The sequence below is a fragment of the Malania oleifera genome, chromosome 9, assembly GCF_029873635.1.
Source record: "Malania oleifera isolate guangnan ecotype guangnan chromosome 9, ASM2987363v1, whole genome shotgun sequence".
NCBI classification, from domain to species: Eukaryota; Viridiplantae; Streptophyta; class Magnoliopsida; order Santalales; family Ximeniaceae; genus Malania; species Malania oleifera.
In genome coordinates, this window is record NC_080425.1 from 67229635 (window position 1) to 67246474 (window position 16840).

A 16840-nucleotide genomic window follows, 5' to 3' on the forward strand; every position below is an offset into this window, starting at 1 on the left:
CTTTAGCCTCAAAACCGAATCAGAAGAGCGTCATTTACCTGGACTGAGTTGAAAAGCCTTCATGCGAGGAGATCGAAATTAATTTGGAATTGGTTCAAGTTAACGAAAGAGATTGGAGGACCCCCTTCATACAATACCTTCGAGACGAATCCTTACCAGAGGACAAGAAGCAGTCCCGAAGCTAATAAGGAAGGCAGCCAAGTTTACCCTTATCAATCAACAGTTGTACAGGCGATCCCTGATGTTGCCATACTTGTGGTGCTCGAGTAAAGAAGAAGGAGACTACTTGCTAAAGGAGATTCACAAATGGATATGCGGAAACCACCTGGCCAACAAGGCTTTAGCCCACAAAGCCCTGCGGCAGGGTTTCTATTGGTCCACTATAAGGAAGGATGCGGTCGAAGCAGTTAAGCAAGGCAACAGATGCCAAAGGTGCACCAGAATACCACACTTGCCAACAAATATTCTCTCCCCCCTAACGAGTCCTTGTCCCTTCGCCCAGTGGGGACTAGACATCCTCGGACCCTTACCTCAAGCGATACGACAAAGAAAGTTCTTGTTGGTGGCTATTGATTATTTTACTAAATGGGTAGAAGTAGAAGCCCTGGCCCACATAACAGAGTGCAACATCACTAAGTTCGTATGGACTTCAATGGTTTGCAGGTTTGGCATCCCCGTGGCTATAGTTACAGATCATGGAAGGTAGTTTGACAACGACCGCTTCATGAAATTTTGTGCCGAGTTGAGCATAAAACTTATGTTTGTGTCCGTTACACACCCACAGAGTAATGGACAGGTGGAGAACATGAACCAAATGATACTGCACGACCTACAAACGCGTCTTGAGGCTTCACACGAAAAATGTGTAGAAGAACTCCCCTCGATTATCTTGGCGTACCACACAACCCGACGAGCAGCTATAGGTGAAACCCCTTTCATGCTCGCCTTTGGAGCAAAGGCGGTCATCCCCATAGAATTCAGAATCCCCTCCTGGCGAAGGCAGCACTTTGACAAGGAGAGCAACAACGAAGAATTAAGAGCGGAATTAGATCTCTTGGAGGAAATACATGACCAAGCACAGATAAGAATAACGGCATATCAAAAAAAGGTGGCCAAATATTACAACACTTGGGTTAAAGCGCGAACATTTAACCTAGAAGACCTGACCCTCAAGAAGGTGCAGAACAACCTAGTAGAGCATGGTTCAAACAAATTGAAGCCCAATTGGGAGGGACCATACCAAGTCGCGTCAGAAATAAAGCAAAAGACATACACTTTAAAAGACTTAGAAGGAAGCAAGATAAAAAACACGTGGATCTCCGATATGTTAAAGAAGTACTACTCTTGAAATTCCATTACTCAAAAAGTTGTATAACAGAAATAAAATTCTATTACCTAAAAGGTTGTACAACAGAATTAAAAGGCTTCAATAGCCAAAGTGTACTATCAAAGATATAATAAGACGACAAGCTAATCTCTCTAATCATCATCTCTACTCCCTTCCACGTTCTCCTCTTCAATCTCCTCGGTCTCGTCCATCTCCTCCCCCGATTTTGGGCTTTCATTACCGTAACCATACGAGCACATGCCAACCAGAGAAAGGTCAGGATGCATCGTTTTGACCTGCTCTCGACACCTCCAAAAGCCTTCGCAGTATGTCTTGGCAGTATCAAAGATGAACTGCTTTGAATTTGGGTTCTTTGATACAGCGGCGCTAGTGGCAGCAGTAGTAGCGGGGATTTCCTTGCTTCAGATCTTCTCTATATCCTCTCGTAGCGCATTCTCGCAATGATCTACGTCTGCACGGGCCTCATGCAGCTCGTCCTGTGCAACAACGTATTTATCCTTGGCCTCCAAGGTCTGCCGATACATCTCAACTATCTTCTCCTTTTGGGCCAGCACCATAGCCGCCATCTGTAAACAATACAAGGTTAGTATGAATCAACAACAATAAAATAAGGTCATAGGTCCAAAAAAATAAATAAATAAACAACGGTACCTGGTACATAGTACATCGTATTCTCGCAGATAGATGATCAGGAAGAGAACACTAGGCCGCCACAAGGTCTTCCATGCACACCGTATGATGCAAAGCAGGACCAGTAAGTGTGGGCTTGTGAAAGATGGCCCCCCCTAAAGTAGTAGACACCGGTGGATCCATATGAGTTTGGGGATCGCAACCTGCCACAGGAGCTTCCTCCATTTGGGAGGACTCACCCTAAAAGTCTCTATTCTTCGTCTTCTTCTTTTTGCTCGATCTTTGTTTTTTCGCCTCGGGCATCCGGGCCTCATACTTATTGAAGTCGATGTCTGCAAAAAGAAAAGAGAAGGAGGTAAGAAAACCAATTGCAACAAAGATATAAATGAAAATAAGGGAAGGAAGAGACTTGGGGAGACGAGACTAAGCCCACACTGCACAAGGACTCATTCCTTTAGCAACTTGTCGTGAGGAACAATACCACATCGAAAGCTAGCTCGCAAGTTGTTAAGGATGGCCTGCTCTGATGGAGATAGCATGGGAGCTAGGTGACGCAGTTGGGCTAAAGCAAAAAAGAAAAATTAGACAAACAACATGTACTCACACATAGCCCATCACGGCAAAATAAGTAAAGAAAGGAAGGAAGAAGCAACATCACCATCGAGAGGAGTAGACCAGATGCGAGGCCCTTGATAGTTTAACTCCCCAGAGGCAAAGAAGAATCAGGACTTCCAATTGTGAATGGAAGAGGTACTAGGAGTAAACATCTTGTAATCGGGAAGAGAATTGAAGTAGTACAGTACCTTCTCCACGTAGTGTGTTCTCATCTGGAAGCAGCTCCGGAAAAGAGGCACTGTGGGCTGATGGCCTCATTTAAGGATGAGGACAGTAAAAGACACCAAAAATAGATAAGAGTCTCACTGGGACAGGGTCTAAAGCAGACTCAGAACTGGTAGGTAATCTTATATTAATATTAGAAGGGATAGCAAAAAAGTGACGTACATTATTCATATCCGAAGGGGAAAGGTTACACCAAGCATTCTTCACGGTAACCAGAAGTCTCGATTGAGCCTCCGATGACTACATGAGACTCAAGCACAAGAAAAACAAGACAAACAACTTACACTACTCTACAATTTGGATCTACAATATCAATTATTCACAAGATTATCAAGAACACATTCAAAGGAGATAAAGAACATGAAGAACATTCAAGAAAAATGGGAACGAGAGCGTACCAAGCAGAGGAAAAGGGACCTCTCGGTTGGGATAAAAAACAAATGAGCATACTATAACCCTATATAGAGAAGCCCGCACAAATCCCTAGAAAGTGCGCATCTTGAGAAGGTGAGAAATCATTAATTGGTGAGCGTCTCGATGGAAAAAGTACAAATCCTCACGCAGGGGCAAATGTGGCACAAGTCTCAATAGATCTCAAATCTCCAAAGGTACGACACTAATAACAACAGACTATAAACATTTTACAGGTGCGACCAACATAATGGAAAGATCCCCAATGCTCCATGAAAATGGCCCAACGGATGAGCAACACTCGTGAAACCAGATAATTGCCTAACAAATGAGCACAGCTCATTAGGCAAAAAAGGCCCAACTGACGAGCAATGCTCGTAAGGCTAGATGACTACCTAAAAAATGAGCACAACTCATTAGGCAAAAAGAAGAAAAACCCAACTGATGAGCAATGCTCGTGAGGCTAGAAAGAAGTTCGGAAAAAACAGTTCAGCAAGAATTGCCTTAAAGAGCGGCTTGAACAGAAATTGCCCACGAAGAGCTGCTCGGCAAAAAGAGCTCGACAAGAATTGTCATGAAGAGTAGCTCGGCAGAAATTGCCCTCGAAGAGCAACTCGACAAGAATTGCCTTAAAGAGCGGCTCGACAAAAATTGCCCACGAAGAGCAGCTTAGCAAAAAGAGCTTGGCAAGAATTGCCAAGAAGAGCGGCTTGGCAAAAACAGCTCAACAAGAATTGCCTTGAAGAGCGGCTCGGAAAAAACAATTTGGTAAGAATTGTCTTGAAGAGCAGCTCGGCAGAAATTGCCCATGAAGAGTAGCACGACGAAAGGAGCTTGGCAAGAATTGCCACGAAGAGCAGCTCAGCAAAAATAACTTGGCAAGAATTGCAACGAAGAGTAGCTCGGCAGAAATTGCCCACAAAGAGTAGCTTGGCAACTCGGCAAGAATTGCCCACAAAAAACAACTCAGTAAGAATTGTCTTGAAGAGCTGCTTGGTAGAAATGGCCCATAAAGAGCAGCTTGGAAAAACAGTTTGGCAAGAATTTCCTTGAAGAACGGCTCGGCAAAAATTGCCCATGAAGAGTAGTTTGGCAAAAATAGCTCGACAAGGACAGCTCGACAAGAACAGCTCAGCAAAAACAGCTTGGCAAGGACAGCTCGGCAAGAACAATTCATCAAAAACAGTTCCGTAAGAATGGCTCAGCGAGAGCAACTTGGCAAGAATTGCCCACAAAGAGCAGGGTAAAAAAAATTGAATTTTTGAAGCAAGCTCTACTAATTCAAAACTGAAGGGGGGGGGGGGGGAAATGATACGCCCTAAATATACCAAGGTCAAATGGTCAATCTACCATAGGGGAAAATTAGTACTCGACAACAATCAAGGTCATAACACTCAAAGGCAGCTACTCAAAATGGGTCAAACGTCATAAAGGTTAGAGTAACTCACGCCCGTGCCATAAATAGCCGGTGTCAACCTCATAAAGGCCAGAGCGATTCACATCTGCGCCATAACTCGTCAATAAATGGCATTACCTCCTAGGGTCAAACTCCTTAGCTATAAATAGGGACTCAGATGGAGAGGCGACGAAATCTCATTCAAACCCAATTTCGTTGTGGCATACAACCTCTCTAAAACATTCCCTTACTTAGGCATCGGAGAGATCCCCCAGAGTACAACCCGAGTCCTCCAAGCCACTTTCGTTTTCATCCTTTTCAAGTGATCGGAGATCGAAAGGCTTGTCGGAGGTCCTCAACATTTTTATTTTGCAACAGTTGAAATTGGAGGACCTGGGGTGTACTCTAGGGGATCTCCCTTGTAGTAACCTGACCAAAAAAATTGTTATTAATTAATTAATTATTAGTATTATTATTAAATTGAATTAATTAAAAAAATAAATAAAATAAAGAATGGTATAAACTTATTGATATATATATATATATATATATAAATATAATATTAGGTTACTTTATAATGATTGCTCAGGAAGCATTGTCAAATTGGAATCAAATTTCCAATTCCAGAAGCCCTTCCCTCATGGCTCTCATCTCTCATCTCCTTCTCTCTCCTCACGCTTTCCCTCTCTCTCTTTGCTCATTTTCTCGGCGAATTCTCGGCCAATTGGAGAATGAAAAATACCACTTGGTTCCTATTTCAGCCACTACCATTTTAACCGGTGTGGATTTGTGATTAGAGCATCGTAGGCACTACTCCTGGGATAAGAAAAACTCACTCCCTCTCTTTAATTTCTCCTCAATATTCAGCCAAATTGACGATCGGAAACCACCATGTGGTTCTAGCGACGATTCTCTCCAAGATAATCAGAACGGATTCGTGATTTGGAGTTCCTGGGCACCACCCCAAACTAGGGTAAGAGAGTTGTTTTTAAGATTTATTAGCTATTTAATTTATGTGGACTTGGAAATTTTAGGATATTAGGCATTCTGGGGTTGAACTAATTAAGTTAGGATTTGTGGAATACAGGGTTTCGTTTTCCATCCGTTTTAGGCAGAACTTCGAGAATCGAGTAAGGGAAATAAGTTATAACAGTTTTTTTTTTATTAATTGTGTACCGGTTAAATTTGAGTGTGTAAATTTATATATATAAGTATGATTTTTTGAATGGTTTAGGCAATTGAAAATAATGATTTTTTATTATAATTTATATTTGGGAAAAATCGTGTGGCATGAAAATAACCCTTCATAATTAACTAGTTATGGAAATTGTTCGGTTGTGAATACTGTCTACTTGCGAAAACTGTGGTGAATGCATTGATGTGCCTGGATGATTGGTTATGTCATTGTGGTTTATGTAAATTGCGATATAACGTTAGCAATGACATGAGAAGGTTGTTATATGATCATTTATAAAGGGGGTAAAACATTGGCAGTGAAATGAAGAGTTCATTTTACCAATTTACTATGAACATGGTTGTGAGTGTGTGTTGTGATTATGAAAGTGTGTGAAGTACATGTGTGGTGTCCTGTGTGGATGTGCAGTATCCTATGTGGATGCGTTGTGGCATTGTATATGCAGATTCTGGGATATGTTAGTGTTGAATGTATGTGAGCTTATGTATGTGTATTTAAATGCTTAAATAATAAGGTCGAAGTAAAACTCTCTATCTGATGGCTTACTGAGTAAGGTGAGTGTCCTGATAAGTATTAGTTGTAGCCGCACCTAAATTACTTCGAGAAAGGTTACAAATGGTATCAAAGCAAAAGGGCCTTACATGTATGGGCGTGTAATCTCCCCAATCCTTGGGGACTTTCATTGATAAATAATGATGGCATATGTGTGAGTACAGTCTGCATGTTTGTTGTCAGTTACAGTTGATTAATAAATGATTGTATTTTATATTTACTAAAAACTCATCTGCCACATACTATTATAATTTATTCCATCCTTACAAAGAAGTGTCTCACCCTAATGAATTGTTAATATTTTTTTTTTCAGGTCTTTCAGATGATCGAGCTTATAAAGCTCCGGGACATGGATTAGAATTTTGGTAATTTTGGATTGTTGTAAGAACAGTCATATGTACAGTTTATGTTTTAAATGTCGGTGATGTAATATGAAGTTAATGGATATACCTTTTTGGGATGTATAGATATTACTCTGGTATTTTATTTGAGGTAGTTATTTATTATTTTCCGCTGCGTGAATGGTATCAGAGACGTGTGAATGGTCTTGTAACACCCCGTATAGGAACCTGACTCATGAGATATGGAATAAATAAATAAGAAAAGAGTAAAATAGTAATTTGAGTAGGCTTCGTCGACGAAGCCAGTGTTTTCGTCGAGGAAGGCCCTTCTATTGTTCGGCGACGAAATTCAGAGGTTCGTCAACGAGGAGAAGCCGAGAAATTTTTGAAAATCTTAAAATGTTAGGCTCGTCAACGAGGCCACCACAACGTCAATGAACTCCCTTTGTTGACTCGTCAACGAAAACACCGCCTCATCGACGAGGTTGGCCGAGTCAAAGGCTCTATAAATATTGTTTTCTTTGCTTTTTGGCTAAGATATCCAAATTTCTCTCTCTCTCTCTCTCTCTCTCTCTCTCTCTCTCTCTAGATTTCTTGGCCATTCATTGTTAGAATCGACGATCCGAAGTTACTGCGAGGATCAGGGAAGGAATCTCTAAGTGTTCTGTGGAATGGATCTTCGTTTTGAGGTCTTCGAGTTTTGACCCAAAATCGAGGTAAGACCCGGTTTTCATTTCTGTTTTAGTAGATCTGTAGAGAATGGAATTCTAAGTATGTATTGTACTGTGATTTATAGGTTTTGGGAACTTGGTTCGTTGTTTAGGAGCCATAGAGTTCGTGTTGGATTTTTGGGGAAAGGTAAGGGGTTTCTATTTATATCAGTTATTTTATAAATCGAAATCAACGAAACTATTGTTTACGATTATCTGTATGATTTAACTACTTATTTCAAGAATACATTCTTGAAAAAACGTAATTATGTAATTACCAAATAAGTGTGGAATGAACTATTTTATTGGAAATGTTCTAGGTTTGTGAAAGGTTGAACCGATTGTGTACCGTAGGCTATGATTTGTTGAAATGAGTTATAGGGACGTGAGTTTCCAAAATATTCCAGGTTTTGTGAAATGCTGAGTCGGAATAAGGCCGAACGTTGATGATAATTGAAGTGCGTCGGCTTATCCCTGAAGGCTTAGATGTGGAAATGGGTCGGTATAATACCGTAGGCGGAAGGTGTGAAATATCACTTTCTATACCAGTTGGTGACCGAAGGGTGTGAGTTCACTAGGTATAGTACCAGCAACCCATGGGAGCTTGGGGCTGCGCCATATGTCGGGGGTGCCGTGTAATGTGGACCAGCTTCAGGTCGAAGAGTGTGAAGACACTGGATATGGATCATGTGTTTGTGAGATATACTGGAATTGTATTGTGATTATACTGTAACTGCATTGAGAAAATACTGGAATTATATTATGTTTTATGTTATGATAACACTCATATGCCACACACTAATATAACCTGATTCATTCTTACTGAGAGGTGTCTCACCCCGATTATACAAATGTGTTTCAAGTCCCTCGAATAGTCGGAACTAACGTTCTAGCGTTGGAAGCATGGTTGTCGGTCTAGTTGCGTTTAGTACTTGCGTAAGTACTGAATTATGGTCGGGTTGTCATGTTGGGTTTTGTAGACACCTGGGGCTTTGTTTTGTATTATGGGACCTGGATATTGGTTTGTATAGACTCTGGCATGGTACGATGTATGTATGGAATGAACTTTTTCGTTGCGTATATGTCATGTGTGTGAATGTGTATAGGATGTATGGGAATCCCACGGGGTCGGACCCTAATTCATTATAGTATCATATGTGTTTTGTATGATATAGGGACATGTAAGGTTACTAAAATCACACCTAGGACCCCTTGTTGGGTTCGGGGCATGACAACTTGGTATCAGAGTTAACCAGGTTGTTAGGTCTTGTAGACTTGGTTAGGCGTAACTATGTGTACATACCAAAGTATTTTGTTGCTAGACAGGGACTCGTTGGCGGTGTTCAGTATTTTTTTTTTGGAATGAGGATTTCAGTAAAACCACGGTAAACCATTCATGGTTTCGTGTCAGTGTGATAGGACAGACTTGGACCCATGAGATTGGCAGTTGACATGATTAGTTCTAATGATTGTGTTAACTATGTACGATATAGGAATTCTAACTGATTCCTATTTTATTTTTAGAATGGAGCCTAAGGATAACAACTTGGATAGTGGCTTCGAGGGGACTGCGAGCGATGAGTCTCCTTCTGTGCCTCGAGGGTTGATAAGGCAGGTTATGCGGGAGATCGAGTGGAGTATTAGGAGACGTTAACATTCTCCTACTGCTATGGGGTGTACCATCGAGAGGTTCACACGTATGCACCCTCTAACGTTTTCAGGAGGACCCGATTCGATGATAATGGAGGACTGGGTCGAGAAGACTGAAAGGATTTTGGAGGTCCTACACTGCACAGATAAGCAAAGAGTCATCTACGCTACCTTCTAGCTGTCTAGGGAGGTTAGGCAATGGTGGACTGTAGTGAGTCTGCTGGAGAAGCAGAGAGTCGGTCCAATAGAGATGACGTGGAGCCGCTTCAAGGAAGTGTTCTTTGAGAGATACTTCCCGGCCTCCACACGCGATGCTAAGGCGGATGAGTTTTTTGTTCTGACATAGGGAGATATTACAGTGCAGGGGTATGCTACTCAGTATATAGAGCTATCATGTTTCGCACCGTGCTTGATCTCGAACGAGTACGAGAAGACTCAGAGGTTCAAGAAGGGCCTGAGGAAAGACATCCGCAAATTAGTGGGTATGCTGCAGATCTATGAGTTTTTGGTTTAGTCGATAAGGACACTGTGATCAAGACTGGCATCCGGGAGGATGAGGTGGATTAGGAACAGAAGAAAAGGCCAGTGTCATCTGGTTCTCCTCAAGGATGATGGATGAAGAGGAACCAAGGCTCGGGCTATCGCCAGAATACCAAGCGTCAGGGTTCTCAAATGGACCAGTCATGTGATTGTTGTATCAAGTGCCACAAATGGCATGATGGTGAGTGCCAGTCATTTGGGGGTAACTGTTATAATTGTGGCAAATCAGGCCACATGGCTCGTCACTGCCGCGCACCAAAGAGAGACACGCCTGCATCCAGTGTGAACTGCAGTAGCAATCAGATACCTCGGGAAACCATCTAGGCGAACACAACTCCGGCAAGGGTATATTCTCTTACTCCAGCGGATGCTGACTGTGCGGGGAATGTAGTGACTGTTACCTTGTTATTGCTTTCAAATAGAACTGTTGTTTTATTTGATTCAGGTGCAACCCATTCTTTTGTATCTGTGAGTTTCGTAAAGTTGTGTGGGGTTGAGACCCAAGTTATGAATAAGGGATTATCTGTAGCTACACTGTCTAGGAGTGTAACGTCCTGTAGGAGGATGTTAGGAGGCTTCCCAGTGGAAATTCAGGGAAGGCTACTACCGGAGAATCTTGTGGTGTAAGATATGTCTGGTTAGATTGGTTATTCTCCAATTATGCTATGATCGACTGTTGTGGAAAAGTAGTAGTGTTCAAACCTCCTGGAGAACAGAAGTATGATTTTGTAGGATCGTGTGTGCGTCCGACGCCACAGATTCTATCGGCATTACAGGCGAGAAGGTTACTCTTGGACGGATGTTAGTGGTACCTAGCTTGCATGAAGGAACCATCGCAGGATAAGTTGAAGCTCGAGGATATTCGAGTGGTTAACGAGTTCCCGGATGTGTTTATAGAAGACTTACCCGGTTTACCTCCGGATCGTGAGGTGGAGTTCGCGATAAAGTTGTTGCCTAGTAAGGCACCGATTTCTAAAGCTTCGTACCAGATGGCTCCTACAGAACTTCAAGAGTTGAAGGAGCAGTTGCAGGACAATGGCTTTATCCAACCTAGTGTTCCGCCCTGGGGAGCTCCAATTTTGTTCATGAAGAAGAAAGACGAGTTGATGCGTATGTGCATTGATTACCATGTGATCAACAAGATGATTGTGAAGAACCATTATCCATTGCCTCGTATTGATGATCTCTTTGACCAGCTACAGGGGACGCAGGTCTTTTCGAAGATCGACCTACGATCAGGGTATCATCAGGTGAGGGTTAGATCTAAGGATGTTGTGAAGACTGCTTTCCGAACTAGATACGACCACTATGAGTTCTTAGTCATACCTTTTGGGTTGACGAATGCTCGGACAGTGTTCATGGATTTGATGAACAGAGTATTCCATGAGTACTTAGACCAGTTTGTAGTAGTGTTCATCAACAACATTCTGGTATACTCGAGGAGTCCAGAAGAGTATGAAAACCATCTGAGGTTGATGCTACAGATCCTGCGAGAGAGGACGTTGTATGCCAAGCTGAAGAAATGTGGGTTTTGGTTTAATCAGGTCACGTTTTTAGGTCATGTGGTGTCTAAGGGCGGTATCTTAGTTGATCCTAGCAAGATTGAAGTTGTAGTCGATTGGGTGAGACCGAAGAGTGTACAGGAGGTTCAGAGTTTCCTAGGACTGGCGGGTTATTATCGTCGATTCGTGGAGGGATTCTCTAAGTTGTCTGGGCCTCTGACACGATTAACCACGAAGGGTGTGAAATTTGATTAGACCAATGATTGCAAGTAGTGTTTCCAGCAGTTGAAACACCGACTGGTTACTGCTCCGGTCTTGACCATTCTTTCTGGGGATGGCGGTTTTGTGATCTATAGTAACGCATCTCTGAAGGGTTTGGGATGTGTGCTTATGCAACAGGGTAAAGTAATAGCTTATGCTTCTCAGCAACTCAAGGAATACAAGAAGAATTACCCTACGCATGATCTAGAATTGGCTGCGGTAGTTTATGCACTAAAGATTTGGCGACACTACATGTATGGTGTTCAGTGCGAGATTTTCATTGACCACAAAAGCCTCAAATACTTTTTCACACAGAAGGAGTTGAGCATGAGGCAGAGAAGGTGGCTTGAGTTGATCACCCGGGGAAAGCTAACGTAGTAGCTGATGCGTTGAGTCGGAAGTCGGAGCATGCAGCAGTATCTGTAGTTGTAGCTCAGCATCATATCGGACAGGATCTGGAAAGCCTTGGCATAGAGTTGGTGGCTAGTGATCATTAGGCTTTCATTGCTAGCTTGGTAATCCAGCCGACTTTGTTTGAGCGTATTAAGGCTGCGCAAACTAGTGATGCAGAGTTAGTTGAGACTATGGAGAAAGTGCAGTAGGGGTTGACTACGGATTTTAACATCTCTGAGGGAGGTGTGTTGAGGTTTGGAATCAGGTTGTGTGTTCCAAATGACTATGAGATCAGAAGGACGATTCTGAAAGAAGTGCATCGTTTTTTGTATACGGTACATCTTGGTAGCACGAAGATGTATTGAGATTTGCGTAAGACCTTCTAGTGGAGTGGTATGAAAAGAGAGATTGCTCGGTTTGTGGAGCAGTGTCTGACGTGTCAGCAAGTGAAAGTTGAACATCAAAGGCCGGCAGGACCGTTACAACCCTTAGCTATTCCAGAGTGGAAATGGGAGCACATTTTCATTGACTTTGTTACCGGATTGCCGCCAGCGCTTCATGGGCAGAATGTCATTTAGGTAATCGTGGAGAGGTTGACGAAATCTACTCACTTTGTACCGATGAAGGTTAGCTACCCTTTGAGTAGGCTAGTAAACCTGTACATGCATGAGATAGTCAAAATGCACAGGGTACCAATGTCCATTATGTCAGATCGAGACCCGAGGTTTACATCTCAATTCTAGAAAAACTTGTAGGAAGCACTAGGGACGAAGCTTACTTTCAGTACAACGTTCCACCTCCAAACTGATGGACATTTGGAGAGAACAATACAGATCTTGGAGGATATGTTATGAGCTTGCGTGTTAGACTTCGGTGGTGGTTGGATATAGTTTCTGCCACTAGTAGAGTTTGCCTATAACAATAGCTTCCAGGCTAGTATCGGGATGGAACCGTTTGAGGCTATGTATGGTTGGAGGTGTCGGTCTCCTCTGTATTGGGATGAGGTTGGTGAACGTCAGGTTTTAGGACCTGAACTCGTGCAGTAGGCGTCGGAGAAGGTGGGTTTGATTCGAGATAAGATTAAATCTGCTCAAAGTCACCAGAAGAGTTACGCGGATGTTCGCCGTTGCGAGTTGGGATTCGAGGTGGGGGGTAAGATATTCTTGAGAATCGCTCTAATGAAAGGGATGATGAGATTCGGGAAGAAGGGCAAGTTAAGCCTGAAATATATCGGACCATTCGAGGTTCTTGAGCGAGTGGATCAGGTAGCCTATAGGATTGCACTACTCCTAGTGCTCTCGAGGATCCATGACGTGTTCCACTTATCCATGTTGAGGAGGTACGTGTCAGATCCATCGCATGTTATTAGCCACGAGAACTTGAAAATTGGGGATGCTTTAGCGTATGAGGAAGTACCCGTTCAGGTTCTGGACCGTAAAGTTCAGAAGCTATGTACCAAGCATATACCTCTAGTGAAGGTATTGTGACAAAATCACGAGGTTGAGGAAGTTTCTTGAGAATTGGAAGCGGAGATACGCCAGAAGTATCCACAGTTGTTCTGAGAGGTAGTTTTGATAGTAGAATCAATTGAGTATGTGTGAATTACTCTACTATTGTATTATGAAATGTGGTTAGTCACTGGGAGTGTATGTATTATTGTGAACTCCCGAGACAGTATATGTATGTAACCACGGTATTCCTCTGCCATAAGCGAGGGTATGTATGTATTGTGACAAGACTACGTTGTAAGTGACCGTCGGTTCTTTCTAGAGTTGGGTATGTGTATTCGGTTGTGTGGATGAGTTTGTAAATGAGAGATTACAAATTTTGAGGACGAATTTTTTGTAAGGAGGGGAGGTTGTAAGAACTCGACCCGTGAGATATGGAATAAATAAATAAGAAAATGGTAAAACAGTAATTTGAGTAGGCTTCATTGACGAAGCCAGTGCTTTCGTCGACGAAGGCCTTTCTATTGTTCAGCGACGAAATTTAGTTGTTTGTCAACGAGGAGAAGTTGGGAGATTTTGGGAAATCCTAAAATCTCAGGCTCGTCGACAAGGCCACCACGACGTCGACGAACTCCTTTCGTTGACTTGTCAACGAAAACGCCGCCTCGTCAACAAGATTGGCCGAGTCAAAGGCTCTATAAATATCTTTTTCTTTGCTTCTCGGCTAAGATGTCCAAATTTCTCTCTCTCTCTCTCTCTCTCTCTCTCTCTCTCTCTCTCTCTCTCTCTCTCTAGAACTCGAAGTTCCACTCTCTCTCTCTAGATTTCTTCATTGTTCGTTGTTAGAATCAACAATCTGAAGTTACTGCGAGGATCAAGGAAGGAATCTCTACGTGTTCTGTGGAACGGATCTTCGTTTTGAGGTCTTCAGGTTTTGACCCAAAATTGAGGTAAGACCCGATTTTCATCTCTCTTTTGGTAGATCTGTAGAGAATGGAATTGTAAGTATGTATTGTACTGTGATTTATAGGTTTTGGGAACTCGATTCGTTGTTTAGGAGCCGTAAAGTTCGTGTTGGATTTTCGAGGAAAGGTAAGGGGTTTTTATTTATATCAGTTATTTTTGAAATCGTAAGCGGTGAAACTGTTGTTTACGATTATATGTATGATTTAGCTACTTATTTGGAAAAATTTAACGGGTAAACTTATGGGGTTTTTGAGTTACAGTTTTGGGAAAAAAGGGGTTCGGGTTGCATCTCTAGTTTCGCAGGAAAACCGTATGTATATTGTATGGAGATGGTCGTACCTTGACTTGTTTTTAAACTATATTCTTGAAATCGTAATTATGTATTTACCAAATAAGTGTGGAATGAACTATTTTATTGGAAATGTTCCAGGTTTGTGAAAGGTCGAACCGGTTGTATACCGTAGGCTATGATTTGTTGAAATGAGTTATAGGGACGTGAGTTCCCAAAATATTCTAGGTTTTTTGAAAATGCCGTCGAAATAAGGCCAAACGTTGATGATAATCGAAGCGCACCGACTTATCCCCGAAGGCTTAGATGTGGAAACGGGTCGGTATAATACCGTAGGCGGAAGGCGTGAAATATCACTTTCTATATCAGTTGATCACCGAAGGGTGTGGGTTCACCCAATATTGTATCGACAACCCATGGGAGCCTGGGGCTGCGCCATATGTCGGGGGCACCGTGTAATGCGGATCGGCTTCAAGCCGAAGAGTGTGATGAGATTGGATATGGATCATGTGTTTGTGAGATATACTGGAATTGTATTGTGATTATACTGTAACTGCATTGAGAAAATACTGGAATTGTGTTATGTTTTATGTTATAATAACACTCAAGTGTCACACATTGATATAACCTAATTTGTCCTTATTGAAAGGTGTCTCACCCCAATTATACAAATGTGTTTCAGGCCCCTCCAATAGCATGAACTAAAGTCCTAGCATTGGGAGCGTGGTTGTCGGTCTAGCTGCGTTTAGTACTAGCGTAAGTACTGGTTTATGGCCGGGTTGTCGTGTTGGGTTTTGTAGACACCCGGGGCTTTGTTTTGTATTATGGGACCTGGATGTTGGTTTGTATAGAATCTGGTATGATACGATGTATGTATGGAATGAACTTTTCCGCTACGTATATGTCGTGTGTGTGAATGTGTATAGGATGTATGGGAAACCCACGGAGTCGAACCCTAATTCATTATAGTATCATGTGTATTTTTTATGATACGGGAACAAATTGAGTTACTAAAATCACACCTAGGACCCCTTGCCGGGTTCGAGGTGTGACACCCCGGGCCCCACCTAGTGGGTTCATGGCGTTTCATCTCCGATGCCTAAGTAAGGGAGTGTTTTAGAGAGGTTGTAAGTAATAGTGAAATCTGGTTAGAATGAGATACCTTAGCCTCTCCCTGGCTAGGTTTGACCCTGGTAGATCAATCATTTATAGCGCTTGATATGGATCACTATGATCATTATAATGCGGGCGTGGATCACTCCGGTCAATATATGACCGGCATCAATGGCTCTGGTTGTTGTCATGGTTTCTGCTCATCATAGCGATGACGTCAATTGCTTTGACCGAGTAGTTGACTTGGGTGATAAATGCCCTCATCAATGTTGTGCTTTAGTCTCCTCTAAACTTGTGATAAGTGATATATTTGGGGTATATTACTAGAGTATTTAATTATTCAGAGAGAGAACCCATGTAGCTTACGGCAAATTGAGATAAGTTGAATTTGTTTTATTTTACATGTGATACAAGGATAATAGGAATCGCTAAAAATCTTTATCAATCTTTACAATGTGGTTTTAAAGATATTTTAAATGTCCTCATGTTATATTCGGAAGCATGAATTTTGGACCTTAAATTTGGATTTGAATAGATTTGAACAAATTTCAATACAACTTTATATTACATCTTATACAAATAAGAGAAAGTGATTGGAGTATTTTTCTAAAAAATTAAAATAGATGCTTAATTATATGAATTGCATGGAAAATTCGCGATTAATGAGCAAGTTGTTGAGTTTTTTATTTTTTACTTTAAATTCTAAAGGTTTTTAACACTTAGCAAACTTTATTAAAAGTTTTTTTAAAAAAAAAAAATAGAGAATCAGCTTTAAGTGCACTCTTGATATGTTCATTCAACTCTTGTTAACTCTTCCTATTTCAAAGTGTATATACAACATACTTTTCTAATGATGAATGTTGCCAAGTTTCGACTTCAATATAAATAAAATTCAAAAAAATTTATATTTTCTTATATTATGTAATATTATATCTTTTAAAGAAAAAAAATAAGCAGTTTCTTATTTTTTATAAATTAAAATATTATTTACTTCACAACCCCCTAAGCATAAAAGTAAAGCCCTACCTTAATCCTCGTATGGCATTCAAATATTACAACGCATAATGAGCCCATAAAATATAAAATTGATTTAAGTTATGTACGGAATATTAAAAAATATGAAAGAAAAGACAGAAAAATATAAAGGGGTTCAATTTTTCATTATAAAAAAAGTAAAAAATAAAATAAGAAATATATCAAATTAACAAAGAAATTTTTGATTTAATATACTATTAACATTTTATTTTTTAAATTT

General features: G+C 41.3%; 1 protein-coding gene across 1 annotated transcript in view; it reads left to right on the forward strand.

Moving 5' to 3' along the window:
• Window positions 1–6878, forward strand: part of LOC131164059 (ATP-dependent Clp protease proteolytic subunit-related protein 2, chloroplastic) — a 45134-nt gene extending 38256 nt beyond the window's left edge. The window contains exon 10 of the mRNA XM_058121000.1: window positions 6686–6878. Within this exon, the coding sequence (XP_057976983.1) occupies window positions 6686–6741 (56 nt within the window). The 3' untranslated portion in view covers window positions 6742–6878. The remainder of the gene's footprint in view (window positions 1–6685) is intronic.
• Window positions 6879–16840: the final 9962 nt, after the last annotated feature.